The 21778-nt window shown below is 38.6% G+C and overlaps 1 protein-coding gene across 9 annotated transcripts in view; it reads left to right on the top strand.

Moving 5' to 3' along the window:
- The window catches only part of khdrbs2 (KH domain containing, RNA binding, signal transduction associated 2), a 93506-nt gene that overhangs the window by 59741 nt on the left and 11987 nt on the right, over window positions 1-21778 (top strand). For 8 of the 9 annotated variants that reach the window (XR_011037273.1, XR_011037271.1, XR_011037274.1 and 5 more), the window contains 3 exons: window positions 16646-16728; window positions 18465-18523; window positions 19910-19993. Coding sequence is in view for 5 of the 9 variants with exons in the window: in XM_068326763.1 (XP_068182864.1) it covers window positions 16646-16728; window positions 18465-18523; window positions 19910-19993 (226 nt within the window). In the remaining 4 variants the exon portion in view is untranslated. Of the gene's footprint in view, window positions 1-16645; window positions 16729-18464; window positions 18524-19909; window positions 20005-21778 lie in introns of those variants that run through there. The other variant, XM_068326766.1, reaches the window with a different exon arrangement.

The following is a 21778-nucleotide window of genomic DNA, read 5'->3' as shown; positions in this document are numbered from 1 at the left end:
TGTCTTTTGAAACTCTCACTTTGCAGACTGGTTACCCTTCTTATATCTGACAATTAGTTGGCATTTTTGTTACATAAAGGCACAAATCAATCACCGGCACATTAGCATACAGTTACAGCATGAATCACTAAAATCTGAAAGTGCTGACAATGCAGAGCTGTTATCAGGTGGTTTGTTTATTAATCCAAAGCTATCTGCAAGTTTAGCAGTCAGTCACAGTTGTTTTCGTTTTCTTCAATTATTTTGTTTTGCAGTTGTAAGAGGGAACATTTTTAATTGCTATTGAGCTCTTTTGGCCCAGTATGTGCAGCATGTGGTCCCGGTTCTTTGAACATTTATTTTTTTTATGCATTTGTGAAAATTAAATGTCATGGCTTTCCTGTAAGTTGGAATATCACTTTAAGTTGTTGCATTTATGTGCAGACAATGGGAGTTCTATACGAAACATGAGATTATTAAATGTGCCACAGAAATGTCTTCTTAGACTAATGGGCTCTTAAAGTATGATCTGTCCCAACACTCTTTGCATTATCTATGCCAGATGTATCTATATTTTATGGATTCCTACATGAAAGACTTCATGTTACGGCTAGAATATGTATGCATAATCGAGAGTAAAGCTTCTTCACTGAGATTTGTCATTAGGTGCATTGCTCAGTTATACATTACTTGATTAAATTGTTAAGTTATGACTAATAGCCATGACATTGTGACTTTTAATGTAAGATAATGCATTGATGTTACAAAGCTCCTAGAAAGAGAAGCAGTGAGATGTTTCACTATAATAACTTTAAGTTTGTGCATAGAAAAAGTGTGAAGGGAGAGCAGCGGAAGATTAAAAATGTGATGGATGATATTTTTTATAGATGGGGACTATGGCCCCCATTTAATGTTAAGAATCAGGTCCCGTCAGGATCAAATCCTATCTTTTAATGTCAGTGCTGATCATCGAAAAAAAGGAATTTGAAAGTGATACAGGATTCTGTCCCTGACAGCAGACCATAAATTGTACAAATTGCGGGAAAAAGCTGAAAAGCATGGCTTGGCTTTTAAACCTGAGCCCTGCAACTATACTGATGCAGTGCAGGAAATGCCATAATGTGATTAAACACAGAGCTTTGGGGGCTTTGAAGGAAAAAAGTCTAATCCGTCTACTGTGGAAAAAGCAAAAGGACATCGTTTTGAAATGGGGGAAAACGCTCCATATCATCTATTCCATGAACATAAAAGATGCTTGAGATTCATGAGGATCTGTATATTTCTTGAAGGAGAGCAGTTTCTCAGGCCACCTTCATGCACAGCTGCTGTAATTGCTTCATAACAATAGTTTTGGTACACGGCTGGATTTACATTTGTTAGATTAATCATGGAAGGTCTCCATGCAGAACCCTTCTGTTTATTAAAACAGATGTATGAGGCACTTTCACGTCTAAAGTATACACTGTAAAAAATAAAATAAAAAAAAATATATAGAAAACTGTAAAATGGTTGACAGCAGAGTTTTCAAATGGATAACTTAAAATTACAGTAAAAAATTACCAGAGCAAATGATATGCAATAAATTTTACACATCATTTTTTATAAACCATTAACATATTAAAGAAATGTCACTAAACATTTGAAACAGTTAAGTTTCACATTTGTGTTCATTAAGGATTTTTATTTGTAAGATATGTTAGTTACAGTAATTTAATATTGAAAAATTGTTTTCATGTACAATAAACAGGAAGTAATATATGAAAACACAGTAGATACATAAAAAAATTGCGAACACATCACCAGCGCATCGCAGAGCCACACGGAAGACAAACAACCACTCACGCACACACTCAAGCCTACGGTCAATTTTGAGTGATCAATTTACCTAAGATGCAGGTTTTTGAAGGCGGAAGGAAGTCGGAGAACCTGGAGAGAACCCACACAGACATGGGGAGAACATAAATAGTCCGCAGAGAAAGGGATCGAACCTGGAACCTTCTTGCTGTGAGGTGACAGAGCCAGCATGCCATCCACATTAAGTTAAAAACGCATCAAATATCAGGTGACTAGTATTTAATTCATGGTACTCCTCCATCTATCTGCAGTAGTTTACTCCTAAAATATTTCCAGTTTCATGCATAATAACCAAATTTTGCTCATTCACATTTAGAAAATTGCACCATCCACCTACAGTTGTTGACTATAAAATTGTGCTTGTAACAAGCATAAAAATGTAACGCAGCACATAAACATGGAATATATATTTTTCTCCATATCAGAATTTTTTCACATTTACATTATCAGAGATACCTGCAGTGTTAACCTGAGAGACACCAGTGTAATACGCATATTGAATGTCCCTATTCTATGTGGTTCACTTGGTTTGTGTTATAATTTTTCGTTAAGGATAAATGGGTGTGGGTTCTCAAGGGTTAAAATAAATTTATTGGACAATGGAAAATGAAGCACTGCATGACAAAATATGTGTGCAGTTGTGGAATTTCTGAAAATATCTGGTGATTCTCTGTTCAAAAAAGGAGCAGTGTTTTAAAATGTAAAAATGTTGTAATACCAAGAGGTCTGTCATACAATTGTGAATAAATTAATGTTCATTTGACATTGAAAAATAGGCATAGTATATCCAAATACACACACACATGCACGCACGCACGCACGCACACACACACACACACACACACACACACACACACACACACACACACACAAATCTCTGTAAACGTGTTTAGTGCCTTATTTTATAAATTTGTCCAGAAAAGTGTTTTATTGCCAAAAGAATTTATGTGTGGAGAAAAACAGGAAATAATATAAAAAGACCTCAAAGGAGTAGTTCATTATTTTAAGGCTGGAACATAAATCATACTTTCAACTCCTGGTGGTAGAAACCACAGCGTCCTGCTCCTCTAATACAGAAACTTTAAGGCCCTCCTCCTAATTTATGCATGGGCACGTGAAACAGCGGACTCACGGGCATGAGGCGGGGAGACGCTGTGGACACGTAGGCAGCGCATCACAGAACCACATGAAAGATGATCAACCACTCACGCACACATTCACACCTATGGACAATTTGGAGCAGAATCCACCTGAAGTGCATGTTATTGGAGGTGGGTGGAAACCGGAGAAAACCCACGCAGACACGGGCAGAAGATACGATCTCCACACAGAACAAGACCTGGAACCGTCTTGCTGTGAGGTGACAGTGCTACCCACTGCGCCATCGTGCTGCAGTGTCAATACTATACTGTGTCTTGAAAAATATATTTTTGAAAAAACATCAATGTTTCTGTCAATAGTTGAGTGCAGTTTGGGTCAGACCTGGAGAAAAAACTGACAACTAACTAGAACGAACAACTGACTAGAGATAACTGGAGGTTTTTGCATTTTAAAATGTATTTCTAGAGAACAAAACAGCACTGTTATATGAGCACAATTTATTTGTGTTTAAGACAATATTTTTTTCAAGCCCTGGTTCTCCTAGTCTACATGTTGGTGTATACTTGAGGAAGGTAGTTAACCCCACCCTGTCCTGGGGTGCCATCAGGGCTGCCAATTGCTCATCAAGATTGGATCAAATGAAGAGAGAAAATATAGGAACATTGCACAAGGTATGGGCGGCACGGTGGCGCAGTGGTTAGCGCTGCTGCCTCACAACACGGCGGACCCGGGTTCGAGTCCCGCTCTGTGCGGAGTTCGCATGCTCTCCCCGTGTCTGCGTGGGTTCTCTCCGGGTTCTCCGGCTTCCTCCCACCTCCAAAAGCATGCGCTTCAGGTTGATTGGCCGGTCCCAAATTGACCATAGGAGTGAGTGTGTGTGTGAATGTATGTTTGTTTGTATGTGGCTCCGCGGTACACTGGCGTCGTGCCCGGAGTGTCCCCCGCCTCACGCCCTGAGACTGCCAGGATAGGCACTGGCTACCCCGCGACCTGCGTTAGCGGATTAAGCGGGTTGGAAAATGAATGAATGAAAAAGGATGCACAAGGTATGTGATAAACAAAGCGTTTAATCTCATATCCAGGCTGTGATAATGAAGCTCTGTAAAAGTTCAGTCAGGAAGATTAACCCTCTGGCACCCACACAACACTTTATTTCTCATGCTATTCAATTATTTACACTTCTTACATAAGCAGAGAGCTTTTGTCCTACTATCTTGAGCTGTCAGTTACCAGGGTCCGGTTCCATAAAGGATGCTAAGAAAAGTGAGGATTAAAGTTCAACACCAGACTTGAATGAGCATAACAAATCAGTGAGGTATGAAGCTGGTGCACAAAACATAATTCTTGCAATTCCGGCCATCCGAGCCAAACTCCACTAGTTAAATAAGATGATCTTGAGTGCAAGCTATTTCTAAGCAGCCTGTAAGGCCAAAGGTGGATCGTAGCAAAGATCAGCAGTTGAGAACAACTAGAGTGAAAGAGGAAAATATTATTAACATCCATAATATTTTTATAGTTTTTTTGACATCCACATTTTTTTCCAATAAATATCTGAGTAATTTTCTTTTAAGAGAGGCTCAGGGGTTATTCTGCAAGCAACATATCTTACAATGTTTATCATAGTTTTCAAAGACATACATACCCGTGCAGTAGAGATGCCATTATTACCAAGCAGGCGGAGCAGCCAGCTAGCTAAGCTGTGGTTATGGCCAAAAACATGTTATCTCAGCCCACAGTTCAAAATCCCTAATTGCTTCTTAGCTACACTCAAAGAGACGACTCTGTATACTGACATAGAGAGACATTTTAAGCGTTTAACCACATTTGATACTTAAGTATAGATTTGAATAGAGATAGCTATTGCACAAAATACATCACAAGTCATTCATACTGACTGCAGATCTCTATTTACACTCTTCAACTTCATTTTTGAATGTTGAGTCTAAAACATTGATTTTCAGCTGCTGCTCTTTGTGTAAATAGCCCCCATACACAGTTGTTGCATTGTGAAACTAGAGACAGACATCGAGCGGTTACTCAGCCACTCAGACTGAGTGGACTCTCAGACTAAGTGGTTTCTGCTAAAAGTATCCCTTTTCAAACTTTTCTATCTAATAGCCTACCAAAATTCTTGATTATCATCATCCTTAAATCAGAAATGTCTTTGTTCAAACGGAGGGTAATTCATTATGCATGCACCTCATTCTTCAAGACATGTAAGTGTGTGTGTGTGTGTGTGTGTGTGTGTGTGTGTGTGTGTGTGTGTGTGTGTGTGTGTGTGTGTGTGTCTGTGTCTGTGTCTGTGTCTGTGTGTCTGTGTGTTATTGATAACATTATTAACATTATTTTAACATACTATTGTGTGGGGTTCCCTTGAGGAGTGGATGACCTCATGGCAGGTCCTCGGGAAGAGTAGTGTAGTGTTGTTGTCATATACACAGGAATATCCACGAGCAGAATCAGCTGTTTCAAGTATTTGTTTGTGCTGTAAAAGTTATTTTGAGATACCTTTTTGCAAAACAGTGAACTTCTATTTGGAGACTATTTTCAGCTCCACTTTTATGAATCACAACGGCACCTGATAAAGGTCTGAGGTTGTGCAATGAGTGCAGATCACAGAAGAGCTAATAAATTTTTTCTTCAAGCTAAAGATAAAATGACGGGAAAGTGACGGGGGTCATGACTGTAATTATATGGGAAAATTCTCCTAAAATTTGTCACCTTGAGAGCTGGTTTCAAGTAATATCAGTAAAGGGAGTCCAGGCCTGCCTTTCAAAAATAATACTAATGTTCATAAATTCATTCCATACAGCTAGTGTAGTGTCATCATACATGTGCTTCGTGAATAGAAATTAAATTGAAAATGTGATACGCTCATTCGTGAAAATCTATTTGTATGCAGTAGTTTTCACTGTATTTACTTCCACATAAACTTACCAAGATCAAGGTCTCACTCTTTGATTCACAAACCACACAGAAAAAATGGCCCTGAAAAAATCAAGTGGAGAGTAACAATAATTAATAAATAAAACCAAAGTACTGTATGGACTAAAATAACTTTCTTTAACACTCATAGCAAACTAATGATAGTTATCCATCTCTGACTAGGTCAAGGTTAAAATTTTAAGAAAAATCATTTTGATGACACATTTCAGTAACCAGGAAATTTCTTCAATATCACAAAAAAAAACAATTTGAAAAATAGTTTGATAATTTTTACTGTACACACTTTCTTAATGAATAATTTTTGGAAAAAAATTGTAATTGCTGTCATTTGGCATGGATTTCATTTATCGTGACCAAGAATATACAAATATTGCATCATATTTAATATAACATATATATTTATATTTAATCATTTTAGGGTCAAATCTATTGATTAAAAATGCACAGGTATTTTGATGTTTCAGGGAAAAGAAAAAGTCTGTAAAATGATTCATGACATTTCTTGTAAAATTCAATTTTCATGGTGTATAATAGAATAAAAAACTTGTGCATATGCATAATGGTTTCTGGTGAATTGTGAGGGACCCGAGGCATCTGAAAGGAAGGAAACAGGCAATTGTAGCTACATTTAAAGTAAAATCCTGAAAGTAATAAATTATATGTTATAAATAATGCTTCCTTGCGCTTCGACTCAGCCATTATGACAAACACTGACATTTAGTGTCACTGGTGTTGAAACAAATCTCCTCACAATTACGGCATGTCATTGAAAATTACATTCAACCATGAGGCAATCTGAATAAATATAAAATAAAAACAGTGACCAGAAGTGTAAAAACAATAGTACATGCTGATTAAATATGCATTTGTAGAATGAAGTGGAAAGCAGCATTTATTTGCTGAGACAAAGGGCTGCAAATCTCATTTTCCTCCCCATTCTGTTGTGCATGGAGCCATTCTCAGGCGGCTCCCTGTGAAGATCAGTCACTGTCAGGGGACATACAGGTTGTCAATTGATAATGAAGCACAGTGCTAAGGGCCTTTAGGTTCTCTCTGTCCTAATTACAATGAGCGAGGACTCTCCACCCTTGTCCTAACATTTGATTTATTTCCTCTACATTGTGAGAAAGGACCATTGTTAAGTATTTCCACAGATGCATGTCAACTAGGAGAGTCAAGCTTTTCTTTAATTAGGAGGCAGATTTCTTACATATTGTACCATATTGTGTCAAATCTAAAATTGGCTTGTGTTGCAGGATAAAACACTTATCAGAGCTTGAGGACTATTTTGTAATGTCCTAAGTCAGCAGACACTAAATAAAAACTTTGGTTTTCCCATCAGAATACAACTGCAGTCCTGTTTCTCCACAGTGAGCTCCTATTTTCAAGATTGAAACAAACAAATGTACGGTAATTTTAATAAAAATACTGTAACATACATGTAGAATGTAGATATAGCCTGAACTTACTGTACTGGCTTTGTCGTGCCTTGCAACCATATCTTACTGTTTTCTTCTACGGAGAGAATTAGATAAACTTGGTGTAATAATCTAACTTTTCTTCTCTGTTATTTATCACCACACATTTACAGTCTTATAAAGTTGTAGTTAGTCTAAAAGCTATGATGGGATGCTAAACCCAATGGGCATTTTCAAAAGCTTTTTCAACCTGAATATGTTTGATATGTTTATTTCAGTTGAGCTAAATGTATATTCAGGCCTTTTAAATCACCTCAGTTTAACAATATTTGTAAAGAAAACCCATCACCTAATTACCTACCCATCAATAATCAACATCACATTTATTACCTTGATTTCATTTTCAAGTTGTGTTTACTTTTTTCTGGACTGGAACCAACATTTTTCGAAGAACACCTTTCTTTCTGCTTGGACAGATAACCAGCAATAAGACTTTTTCTTCAAATGTCTTCCTTCAAATGTTTTTATATTTTATCTGCTTTGTTTGGCATCACAGAGCCGCTTCGGTTTGTGCGTTCACAGCATATCCAGTCTTCCATAATGTTAAGAGGCATTATGTTCTGTATGACTTCTTGTTGTTCCTGCGCACCTGAACATGTTACTACATCACACAATTCACTAACACACATTGGTGCCTGTTTTGGTGCTCTGACTACCTTCCATGATGTCACAGAGGACGACCTAGCCCCTAATTGTACCGTCATTGCATTCAGTCAGTTTGTTGGAGCGATATAAAGACACAACAGGCTCAGAATGAAAACTCTGTTTGAATCGGGCTATTACGTGATCATGTGACCCAGGGTGCTGGGTTCTTTTCTTCTGGTCCTGCTGTACCTGTGTTTTCTGTACCAGATGTGGGGAAATGACTGTCAGCAATTTTTGTCAGGCTTTTATGCCTTTCATGCCTGGGGGATGAAGTCAAGAAGCCTTTGGGAAATCCTTTGTATTAGCTCTCTCATGCAGAGGGTGATCAGAAGGACCCATGATGGGCAAATATTAATAAGACATTTTGGGTCTATCTACTGATATGCCTACCACAGGAAATTGTGCAGCCTAATGCACAATGTTCTATCGCTGGTACATGGACCCTGCTGTGTCCACCGCCTCACATGAATTCACTTATTCTCCAAATGTTAATGGATGGGGATTGGGCTCTCAGCATGCTTTACAGTTAGGCCAGTGCTGCCGTATTCCATCCTGACACAAGTGTTTCAGTAACAGATATATGTTTTAGCATTCTCTGACAAAGCATTGAGGCAAACAGAGACAGACCAGTGTCACACATCCTGTCCTCAGTGGGCTTTGTGTGAGCTGATTGAAGATCACTTTGAGCTGCTGGATTAGGTTCTGTGTCTCTGTCAGACAAAATGGTTCTTCTATGATGTTAGCAGAAAGAGTCAAAATTTTATCTGCTGCACTTTAGCGTCTCAGGATAAAAGATGTTGCCAACTTGGTTATTTTACACCTTAGCTTTTAAACATAAAGGCGTTCAAAGTTATATCGAGACTATCCACGTTGAATGGGTGCCTCATCCTCTTCACAGCTGCCTTCCATCATTTATGGTTTGTTTGTGGTCTACACTTATCGTTTTCAGGGGCTCCCCCTGTCTGCACAGCTCTGGTTCCACTGGCTGTGTGAGACCATTTTACCGCCTTATCTCTCCTCTGGAATGGATCCCAGTGAAGGCATCATCTCACACCCAACCAGAGGAATTTTCTGTGGCTTTTGAATGAAGTGACAGTGAAAGACATACACATTTTAGCTTCTGCTCTTTTCACTGTTATTCATTCATTTTTATTTATGGGATATTGGCATCTCTTTGTCCCAATACGTAATGAGTGTTTTGTTTGAACGGAAGAATTTAACGCTCTCTCTCGCCTGCCTGTTGGGACTTTGAGTGGTGTTTTTCTCTACCACTAATCCACGTTGGACTTTTACTATGAGTAACCTTCATCTTCACTTCCTCATGGCGGGAGGTCTTAAAAAATGGATCACACTGAGACTGCCATATCCCTGGATGTTGCATGAAAGATGAAGCACACATCAAACACACAGTCCTGGTGCTCTACACACATCCACGACACAGACAGAGACAGCAATATAACTTGTGGCTGCTTAGCCTAAATATTCAATAACAGATCTTACACTTTATTGCCTGGGGACTACTATTATTGTTGGGTAGCATTCTCACAAATAGGCAATTTTAAGATTATTGAATAAATGACATCCGTATTACAAAGAACAGTACGCCCTCGTTCTTTATGGTTAATGCGTTCCAGGAACCTAGCATGATTAAGGAATCCTCGTTCGAGATTGCGATCTTTTGATCTTATTATTTATGGTAATTTAAATGTTTATGACCCTCCCCATACTGATATTAAACCACCTTCTGTCTGTATTACCTTTTCCCACACTCTTATCGACTGTTTCAAGCACTTTTGTGTCTCACGAAAATTCGAGACTGACTTCCAGATGCTGTTAGCCAATAGCATGCGTGTATGGTGACTGCCGACCAAAAATCGCCAATGAGGTGGAGTCAAGAGGGTTGATGCGCAAATAAGCGAGGGCGCACTGTACTGATTCACATTGTATCAGCTAGTGTCAGTAGTGGGTAAGAGACATCGACACAACTAAATGACAACAGATCTTAATTCAATGTAAAGCTGATCAGAACATGCAACTGACCTGATCAAATATACGCTCAAACACACGAAAAAAAAATTGTCAAAAAAAGTTGTTGTTGGTTGTAATATTTTCACGGTCTTGGACATGACACTACGCTAATGTGTTTTGATCATTTTTCCTATGCTCAGCCACTCACTGCATTTAAAAATTCTTCACCAAATTTTCCCATTGCTGTAAAATATTTATATAGTGTGTTTGGGGTTTTTTTATTTGTTTGACACCAATAACATGTGAAATGCATGGTGCTTTCAGGAAACTGTGTAAGCAATGTAGTAAGTAACAACAGAAGGAACGAAATAGGCAATCGTGCAATTTCTCATTTTTCTTAAGGCAGATCATACACTGAAATGGTATACTACAGCCATCTACTGTTTCTGATTGGTGTCCTGCACCACTTCTTAAAATTTTTCATTTATTATATTGCAAATATTGCTTGGGCGAAACAAATCTACTCTCCGATTCCAAGGAGAATCGCTGCAAAGTAATATTAATTTAGATACAGATGCAGAACCCTTGCATGTACCATCACACAGTTGCATGGGTTATATATGATGTATGAATAATGCTGCCAATCCTTGAGCTCTATAATTTGATATGGTTGTAATACCTTTTGAAACATACAAACATGTAATTCCTGTTTCAAATGGCTGATTGTCATAGAAAGGCGAACTGCTGGTCTTGACAGATGTGCACTAGTGTATTGGATATCTATTGAATTCATAAAATCACCCTTTAAATAAAAAAACTTTGTCATGTTTTTATACAGCTTCTCGTAGATGTCGGTCAATTTTTTTTATATTACTTTCAACTGAAATTCATCTCTTGATTACTTTGCATTCAGTGGACCAGTGCAAAGCGATCTGTCATAAGGGATTCCTAACAAAACTGTCAATTACTGAGATACGCAGGGCTCTGACTCTGCCTTTGTGGGGAAAGACTCATGCAAGAAACTGAAAAGTATTCGATCCTCTGAACAACTTAATCCCTGACATAATCCCTACCTTTAATTTAGTTGAATACATGTTCACAAAACTAATGCCACAAAAGAACCAGCACAAAAGTACTTGTATCAGCAATCCTGACAGCCAGGGAAGAGTCTGTACAAGTGCAGTAAATCAGTCATTTATTGTGTGCAACTGCACTCATTGTCCCTTACAATGATGCATCAGTGCCAGTCACAAAGCATAATGTAGACCAACTCCCACTCTAAAGGAAGATACCTTATTTTCGGAAGTAAATATGAGGGAATAATGCATGAGCCCTCATCTGATATAAAGCAGCTTTATTTAGGATTTCTACAGATTCTATTCATCCAGCCATCCGTTTTCTTGTAGATGAGACTCTCACTATCACCTTCAGCAGCTTATCCACCTTGCGGGTCATGGTTCTGCTCGAGCCTATCCCAGCTTGCTACGGGTGAAACCCAGGACACACCCCAGACAAGACGCCAGCTCATTGCAGAACCAACATTCAGTTCAATTTATTTAAACTGCAATTACAGTCAGCCTCTATTCTAATCAGCCTCTGGGTTGTTGGGGGTTTTTTTGATGGAAAGGCTCTTCTTACATTTGTAGTTTTATTTAACAGCGATGTATCCTTTATAACGGAAATCAACAAGTACGAACTAATAGTCTTGAAGATATTTTCCAAAACCCCATCGACTGCGACAGATCTTTTGGTGGTGGAAGAATGTACTGTGCCTCTACTCAGATCATTTACGGGAAAGGAAAAAGGCACTTTTACTTTTCTTGAGTATTTCTAATTGATGTTACATCTTAATATTCATACATGCACTACACTGCATCTCAGAGAGAAATATTGTCACACTGCCACCAGTTAAACCACCAAGTAGTATTTAAAGCAGCTAAGATGAGGCCAATCTCAAACAAAATTCAACTGGAGAATTCAGCGTACACATTTATGAACTAGTCTGGTAAAGGATCTGACCTCTTCTTCCATCACTCTCCAATGCCAGTTTAATAGCTACATTAAAGTTTTCATTCTTTCCAACAATGAGGGAAATAAACCTGTCACAACACTATAAAGTGTCTGGAAAGAGAACAGACACTAAACGTGGATTAGATAAGACGACAGTAACTTCCAAAACAGTGCCGCTGAAAAGGAGACAGGAATCCGAGTTGGAGGTGGTAGAAATTAAAATTTTGAGGTTCTCTTTAGTAGTGACCAGTTTGAATAGTATCAGAAATGAGTTCATCAAAGAAACAGCCAAGGTGAGATGTTTTGGAGACAAATTTACAGAGGGCAAACTTTGATGATTTTGACACGTCCAGAGGAGAGATCCTGACTATATTAATGAAAGGGTGTTGAGGATGGAGCTACCAGGCAAGAGTACAAGAAGAAGGCCAAAGAGAAGGATGGATGGATGGAGTGAGGGAAGATATGGGGGCAGTTGGTGTTAGAGAGGAGGATGCAGAAGGCTGACATAGCAGAAAGGAAAAGAAGAAGACGGAGACAGCGACTTCCAACATATGTCAAGAGATGTGAACGTGAGGTTTACTCAGTTTAGATTGATAAATTTACTCTCAGCCTGCTTATACTGGACCTGTGGTAACATACACAAGGTTATGGTTTTGTACATTCTGATCAGTCTGATCTGCACTCCGTCGGAAATGACGAGGAGGGCACCGGTACTATTGTTGTGTCTTTGCTCTGAAATACTCTGTCAGTTCTGGAATGAGCTTCATTTTTTTGCATTAGGGATATCCTAAACATGCAATTTGTCCTCTAAGGAGATCTTTATACTATGAAGATATAAGTGTTTTCTGCTAATACTAATGACCGCAAATATCATCAGCTGTCAAATCCTTGTGAGAAACTGGAAGACGCCTCAAGACATGACAGGAATTAGAAAAAGTGACTGCATAAAGCAGTGTGAAAGTCATTTAAGATGCCGGAGAGAGCAAAAAAGCATATCTTGAGGGAGACATATACATTATTTAATTAAAGTGAGAATAGGAATATAATATGCAAGAATTGTGATGTCTTTTTGGTGATAGCTTTGTAAGAAAGCCACTCTAACTTGCAGGTTTCCCCCTCTTGTTTTTGTTGTGGGTCGGACTGGAACAGGGGATCTGAGTTGGTTTTGAATATGAATATGTGTAGAACAAAGCTGACCTGATTCCTAATTGTAATATTCACACTGAGTGTTTTATGTTTCTCTTTGTGACTATAAGGATAGTTCTGTTTCATCCTCCCACTGAACTTGTAAAAAAGACCCCTTTTTGATGGAGGGGGGAAGTTGGTGAATATACAGTTCTGCTTGGAGGTGGACCGAGTTTTGATGATGGTGAGAGTGCAAACAGCAAGGGGGAGGGCATAAAGGCTGCGTTCAGACTGCTGACATATTGGAAACCAGTCAAATTGCCGTTCATATTCGATTTTTAGGGCTTACTGTCCACACTGGTCTTAGCAAGTGTCCAATTGGGATCTTGCACTGTTCAGACTGGATGACATTATTGGCCGATCTGACAGGTTGCCGTAGCAACAACATCGGAACGGAGACATCCTCCATGCTCCCTAATGTGCATTGGCTATTGTGGCGCACAGAGTGACGTCACGGATTGTCAAATCTGATTGGTGTGTTTGGAGCTGTTCAGACTGAGAGGCATCTGTCCAAATGCGACTTGAAACTACCTCCCGAATGTGGTTTCAACCCATCTTGCAAAAATCAGATTTTATGTGGTCTGTGACTGTTGGACTACAAAAGAGCCATCCGCATCTAATCTGGATGGGCTAAAAATCGGATTTTGGCTGCCAGTCTGAACACAGCTTAAGTGTTAGGTGAAGTAACAGCACTAAGCTAAAAATGATCTTTAATGGCATAATGAGAAAGGTTTATTATATCAACTTAAAAACTACAAATACAACAAAAAAGAACAAGATTCTGACAAAAAATTAACCTTCATAAGAAAATTTGCCTATAAATATTCAGATTTTTCTGTTTGCCATAGAAAGTTGATTTCAAAGTTCATTTGACTGCAGAGTATTTACATCCAAAAGTAAATAATAATAAATGAAGGATGTATATCTAAATCCTATATGGAAATGGATATGTAAACATGGATGGATGGATGGATGGATGGATGGATGGATGGATGGATGGATGGATGGATGGATGGATGGATGGATGGACAGACATAAACTGATGTGATTAATTATTGTTAGGCTGTCTGTGTACATGATTGTGGATGTTGGCCTTTGCCAGGGCTTTATCACCAATTCTGTTTGTTATTTTCATGGACAGGATATCGATGCATAGTCATGGTGAGGAGGGTTTGCAGTTTGGTGGGCTGATTATTGCATTGTTGCTTTTTGCAGATGACGTTGTCCTGTTTGCCTCATCGGCCTGTTACTTGCAACGCTCACTGGCCCGGTTTGCAGACGAGTGTAATGCAGCGGGAATGAGAATCAGCGCCTCCAAATTTCAGACCATGGTCCTTTGCAGGAAACCGGTGGATTGCCTTCTCTTAGTGGGGAATTAGGTCCTGCCTCAATTGGGTAGTTTAAGTATCTTGGGGTCCTGCTTAGGAGTGAGGGAACAATGGAACATCAGATTGGATGGAAAATTGGGGCAGCAGGAGCGGTATTGTAGTAGCTTTACTGCACTGTTGTAACGAAGAGGGAGCTAAGCCTCCAGGCACACCTCTCCATCTACCGTTCAATCTTCGGTCCTACCCTCACCTATGGTCATGAGCGATGGGTCATGACCAAAAGAACGAGATCGTGGATACAAGCGGCTGAAATGAGCTTTCTCAGGTGGATAACTGGTGTCTCCCTTAGAGATAGGTTGAAAAACACTGATATTCGCGAGGGCCCAGAGTAGAGTCGCTGCTCCTTCACGTGGAAAGGAGTCAGCTGAGGTGGTTTGGGCATTTGGTGCGGATGCCTCCAGGTCGCCTCCCTTGGGAGGTGTTTCTGGCACGTCCAGCTGGGAGGAGACCTCTAGGAAGACCCAGGACCAGGTGGAGGGATTATATCTCAACACAACCCCAGTCAGAGCTGATGGATCTGGCCAGGAATAATGGGGCTCACTGTTGAAGCTGCTGCCCCTGCGACCCAACTACGGATAAGCGGTAAAAGATGGATGGATGGATGGACGGGCGGACGGACGGACGGACGGATGGATATGTACCGGGGTGTTTCCTGTTTCATGGTAACATTTTGAAAACAATGCATCTTCAACCAGTAAAGCCTGGACCTTGAAATAATTGTCAGAAAAATATTCTTTTAAACTGATGTTTATTGAACCTTCTGACAAATTTGTACAAAAATAAATTCTATACAAATTTGCATTTATGATAAATTTGGATGTGTCTAATTGTGTACATCAGGTTTTATCAAAAAATAATAGTAAACTTTTTAAGGTCTCGAACCCCTGTAAAGCCAAACGTATCAAATATGGCTTTACAGGGCTAAAACTGCTCTGTAATAAATTCTTGTTTTGTTGATAGAAATCTGGTAGTTTTTGATAAATGCAGTCCCAAAGACCTCCTTCAAAACAAAAGCACAGCCTGAGAGTTATCTGATTGACAAAACCCAAGGCCAAAAAAAAAAAAAAATCCAAGCAATCATCTCTCATAAAACCGACTTCTGTCAGCATGCAGTCAGAGCTGAATGCAACTCCGATGTGCTTTTCAACATTTTGAGCAACTCCTTTCTTCTCTTATCTGAGTTTTTGCTATTTCAAGAAATCCAGCTAACCTCCATCCAGTGGAAAATACAGCCATGAGTCAAACAGCGATACAAAAAAAATGAATAGCTGCAACAACTGGATCAGTGTCTAGTCGTCAGCAGAGAACTGATGGCCCTGACCTGATGATAATACGTGAACATTGGCCAGTCCATTCAAGCTGCTCTCTTAGATCTCCTTCTAAACAAGCTATGGTGTTTACTTGAATGCCTCCAAAAACCAGTTATTCATACAATTGCTTTCAGAACAGAGGACGCTGTGGAACATGGAATTCTCTAACTGGATTTACAGACTGCAGATGTTTTAAAGCAGCTTATTATCATTATGTAATTACATTACATTGGATATTGAAAACATTGAAAATATCCACATCACATTCAGCATAGGGTCTAAAGCACAGTCATCTTGCATTCTGTGTTCTATGCGGTAGAATACTACAAAGAACAGTAAAAAAAGGTTGTTTACTTTACAAGTATACAGGTCTTTTATATTCTAATGCAATAAGCAGCACTTACAGATGGCAATATTAGAGGAGAGATCATCTGGAAAGTTTCTGTACAACTGCACATTTGTGTTACACACAGTTTGACATTTTTATTGTTTTCCTCCATGAATGTTTGGAACTGATGGCTTTTTGTGCGTCTTTCTCGAGTACCTACTCCATCCTCTTTGCAGTTGGAGATACTTTCAAAGAGGTTTCTCGAGTGAAGCATACCCCCTGTGAGCTTTACTCACTGATCTCTGTTGGACATGAATTAATTATCTGTTTCTCCTCCTATTATGGAGTTGAAGTCATGGATGTCGCCTGTGGAGCTATGGAAGTATCGATTGTTGAGTGGGTGAAGATGAGGAGACAAGTCAGCTTCATCGCTTCCTTCTTGTTTCCTCACAGGGCTATGATGATGGCTGCGGTGGAGAGTATGACAACGAGAGTTATGAAACCTACGAAGATAACTACATCAGTCAATCGAAGAGGTGTTGTTTGCACTCACACAAGAACACTGCATAAATAACAAAATGTCCTCAGTCAATTTTCCAATCACCATCTGTCTACTGTTGCCTATAATACAGCGTTTGAAATGTTTACTCTGAGCAGCTGTCTCGTGGGCTGTCACTGCAGTGTGTTATAGCGTTAACATATGTTCATTAATAATACAGTTGGAAGCTAAATTTATTCAGACCCCATTGCATATTAGTTTTATTGGCAAAATACTATTTATCAGCTGCTGGCAATTGTCAAATCACACAAGAACAGTTTAAATGGCTCATACAACAGATTTCAATAATTTTTTCCCACATTCAAAACAAAATGCTACTTTTACTGATTACTGCAGTCTCAGACTTATTCAACCCCCTTATTCAGACATTAAAACACTGCCAATCTTCACAGATTGACTTTAGTAGTTGGGTCCCAAAATCTTTTCTCTTAACGCTTAAATTTATATCACGACTACAAGACAAAACTCTAGGATAATCAAGAATTTGACTCTAGTAGTTCACAACCATCTAGATAAGGAGTTTTTGACCCAGAAGTTTGTTCTTCTGGGGCCAATGCACCACCTGTAAGTACTCTACTGTATATATGAAGCACATTGTGAAATGACCACCTTACCTACAATGAAAAAGTGCTGTAGCTTGATGATGGATTGGGGCTGCTTTGTTTTGTCCGACTCACTCTTCACTTTGTGGAGAGTGAGATGGATTCCATTGAGGATGAGGAAATCCTTGAGGAAAACATCTCCCCACCTGTGAGGAAGCTGAAGCTTGGGAATCAGTGGACTTTCCAAAAGTACATTGATCTCAGAAGCCCTGGATGATTCTAGAGTAGCCGTCAGTCATCTGACTTGAATCCTACAGATAATCTCTGATGGAATTTGAAGAACGAGATTGCAGCATATAACCTGTGAATATTACAGAACTGGTGGTTTTTGTTCATAACAAAGGAGCTAAGATTCCTCAGGAATGCTGCCAGAAACTAGGGTCTGCTTGATGTGTCTCACATTTACAGCAGATCATAAAGTGTCTGTAGATGCTTGTTAAGTGTTGAATCGTTTTTAGATGACAGAAGTCAGTAAAAGCAGAATTCTGTGTTACATTTGCGAAAACACATTATTTTTGACAACGTATGTGACAACTTTCCAATGTGATGTTTTTTTAGAAACAGCTGCCAAATAGTACGGTAGATAAATAGCTTCTAAAAGTGAATAGATATGCTTTGTTTAATTGGTGATAATCCTGGTCATGGATATTTTCAGATTTACTAAAAAAAAACAGTGACCTCTTCCTAATAACAAGATATTTAAGGCCTGACATATCTTGTTTCTCTGAAATACTACAGTTAACCATGCATACCATCCTGCTGCCATAAATACTCAGGGGACCAAATGTGTATCAATCCATTACAGAAAACAGACACCAACAAATACATTTTTATGGAGAATTAGTATTTTATGAAGGTCTATTTTTTCATTGGGAACCAGTGAGCTTCATGCTGGGTGACACAGATGGTGTGGCAGTTTGGAAGTCCTGAAAGGTGGAAGAACATGTTAGGTTTTTTATGGTGTATTTGGGTGATCATAAATGTATGCAATAATGCCAACCTCATTTGAAACATTGCTCTACCCTTCCCTATTTTACACAAACTAAATGATACATAAAAGCAGCTCATTATTCTTTATATTGACTGCTGTCTCTCCTCTTGTCTTACATAGCATTTCCGAATATTATGAATACGGACATGGAAACAGTGATGAATCTTACAACAATTATGGTAAGAACAGCTTATATTATGCTTGGCTGAACAACTGGTGTTTTCTCTTTTTCATTTGTATAACCACATCAGCCATTAGCACACATTCAGTGTTTCCAGGAGCGCGGCATCTGTGTCCTTGGACACAAATTTCCACTTTCATTCTTTCTCTCTCTGCTGTTTCACATTATAGCATATGTGTAAAAATCCTATTGACACTGTTACAAATGAAAAAATCTTTAAAAATAATGTGACAACACAGTGACTGGGAAATTAAATATTTCCCAGTCACTAAATGTGACAATTTCTCAACAGAGCATCTCAAATGTAAGAATTTACTGATATCCTGATCCTTTATCCTGGAATTGTTGGCAGTCAGGAAATTTGAGGATGACACCGTTATGATATTATATTTTACAGAATTATTTTACAGATTTTTTTGGAACAAATCATTACTCAAAAGACTTAATTACTAGTTGGAGCCCATAATTCAATGTTCTGTCCATGTAACTGCTGTAAGTCAGTAATATTTCATAAAATCAATAACAACTCACTTCTGTTGATATATGTAATTAGTTACATATGTTGGATTAGTTATGATTTTAAAAAAAACATTTTGGAGGCATCCTTGGCATCATTGAGTAGAACAGTAAGTGTGCCAATGGAAGCTCAAGAGGAAAACCAATGCCCATGGTAAAGGTGGTGTTTTGCATTTTGGACATCTGCCATCATTGGCTTATTCCACAAAATCTGTTGCTATCAACAGAGCAGCTGCTGCTGTCCACATAAAACCGCTGGAAAAGGAAAATCCTCTATCTCCAAAACACCAGTTGCAAGTGTCACAAACAAAAGACTCTTCATATTTTCTCAAGCCATTGAATAATGTAACACATGTTAATCTTTGATTTAATCAAAAATGTTTAAATGACCAAAAATGTAGTCATGAGTTTGTGGCATGACATCAGCGATAAGCTGGTTGCCACAATGACTTTGCATGCTCATTCATTTTCAGCACAATGAATGGTGCACTGGGGTGTTGAGGTCGGAACAAACCAAAAATCCAGGGCTAATGATTTGATTTTCTGCCCCATAAACACTTTCTTATTTGGAAGCAGTGAAACGTGCCACACAGCAGCATTCACCATCTTTATGTAATTTTACTTTATGAGGAAGGAGCTTCCATCATATCTCAGTGCTGGTCCAACAGAGGCCAGAGATCACATGAAATTAATTTTGTGTGGAGAAAAGCCTTTACTGTACTTTGCCAGTTTGCTCGCTTGAATTTTCATGCCTTCTGTTTAATGAACTGTGACGGGATGTTATACGGTACATAAGCACATCAATGTCTTCAGTGCAACAAATGCAGCAGCTTTCCATTTCATATTTTTTTAACTGTTGGTTTTGCAGAAGAGGAGTGGGGATCTAACCGACCAGGCCTCAAAGCCCCGGCTTTACGGCTGACAAGAGGGGGCTACAGAAAACATCCATATGGTAGATACTGAAGTTGCTCCAGATATGTAACCTCTGATTTCAAAATATTTCTATATTTTTCAAATTCTTCATAAAAATGTCGTAACATAGAGTATCCCTTTTTCTTCATCTCCTTCAGAAACTGAAATAAAGCGTAGCTCCATAAAAATCATAAATCCACAAACTTTAACGATGTTCCAGTATGTCTTTATTTGCACAGAGATTTTTTTTAATAATTACACAGAGGAAATTAAATGTGACACTCCTCCATGTAAGGAAAGTTGTTCATAAAATTGTCAATAATTTCTCTTCATTCTACTCATATTCGCCCAAAAATCAGTTGATTAGTTAATTTTTGCAGATTTGCCCTTTTCAACAAACTTGTTTCCATTTTTTTTGCCTTTAAAGCAGTGATTCTAAATGTTTGCTGGTGCAGTATTATATTTTTATCCTTCAATTAGACTACTGTGTCTGGTTCGGCATAATTTCTTCTTATTGGACCACAGTCCATGAAAGTTCTGCGTCATTCACTATATATTCTAAGCCCACACTGTAGGTAACTTTACTGATCTGTTTGTCAGCACCATCACGTTTCTGTCTTACTTCATGTGACACGACTCTGAACACATCTTCCAAGTTGTCAGGCTAAAGGACTGAGAAAAAAAAGGACATGCTTGTGTTCTTATCAGAGTTGGTATCATTGTCAGCAGTTATGACATGACAACTAGAAAACACACAAGTAAACATCTCAGTTGTCTTTTATTTTCTTGCCTGGCAGAATGTTTCTCCTGGGAGATATTGTCCTGTGGACCTGGAATTACCTACAAATCTGACTGACTGTGGGTAATTCAGAATGACTTAACTAGGTGGAAATGCAGAGCAAATACGATGTCATGTATAGTAGGGTTTTTTTTTAATTTTCACTGCTGTTCGCTGACTGGTCTGGTAGTAGGTGGATCATTTAAAGATTAATTCATCACTGAAAACAACTGTTTGAGAAGTTAATTTAACTTAACAAAAGATGTCTCCTATCACATGATGCTTGTTCCCAATGTACAACATTTTATAAAGACGCAATTTTTATGAATGACTTTAAACTGAGTTTAAACTGTTCTATACTGTAGAGGTACTACTGCAGTAGTACCTTTCTTTAGACTTTGGTAACACGGATGCTGGAGAGGGAAGTGGGCAACGATTAAATAAAGCTGAATCTTCAAACAGTTATCAAATAACAGCAATAAAGCTGCAAAATTTCCATTACAAACTGCTTCAAAGGCAACAAATGGAAACCAAACCCTCTCCAGGGACCCAAATAAATTGACCCTGACATTCTTATAACAGAGGTTAATGTTTAGAAATATAAATCAAACCTAAAGTGTCCCATGCCTGACTGCTGGATGACACTCTGGGTCAAAGTTTGTGGCGTTGATTCCACAGACTTCAGTTAACTTTGTGCTTTAAATGATGCAAATGGTGAGATCATAATTGTGCAAAACACATTTTCTTGTTTGGATTGAAAGCAGTCAAAAATTTACAGTGTGTAATTCCTATTGCGTGCTTTGTTTTGTGTGTAATCTGTATTTGTATATAAAGCATTTAATAAAAACAACATAAACCTCTACAGTGTGTAAGACTCTCTAAATAGGTGGCTGCTGAGCTATAAATTGATATTTTTATCTTCATTTCATTAACACAGCTGACACCAAGACCATTTAACATGTGCTTCCAGGTAACGGTTAACTCACTTCGTAAAGAGTGTCCAAATGTCTCCAAATGACTATCTGTTAAATCATTTATATTCCTGCT

The sequence above is a fragment of the Antennarius striatus genome, chromosome 11 (genome assembly GCF_040054535.1).
Source record: "Antennarius striatus isolate MH-2024 chromosome 11, ASM4005453v1, whole genome shotgun sequence".
NCBI classification, from domain to species: Eukaryota; Metazoa; Chordata; class Actinopteri; order Lophiiformes; family Antennariidae; genus Antennarius; species Antennarius striatus.
This window is presented reverse-complemented; position numbering and strand designations above follow the sequence as displayed.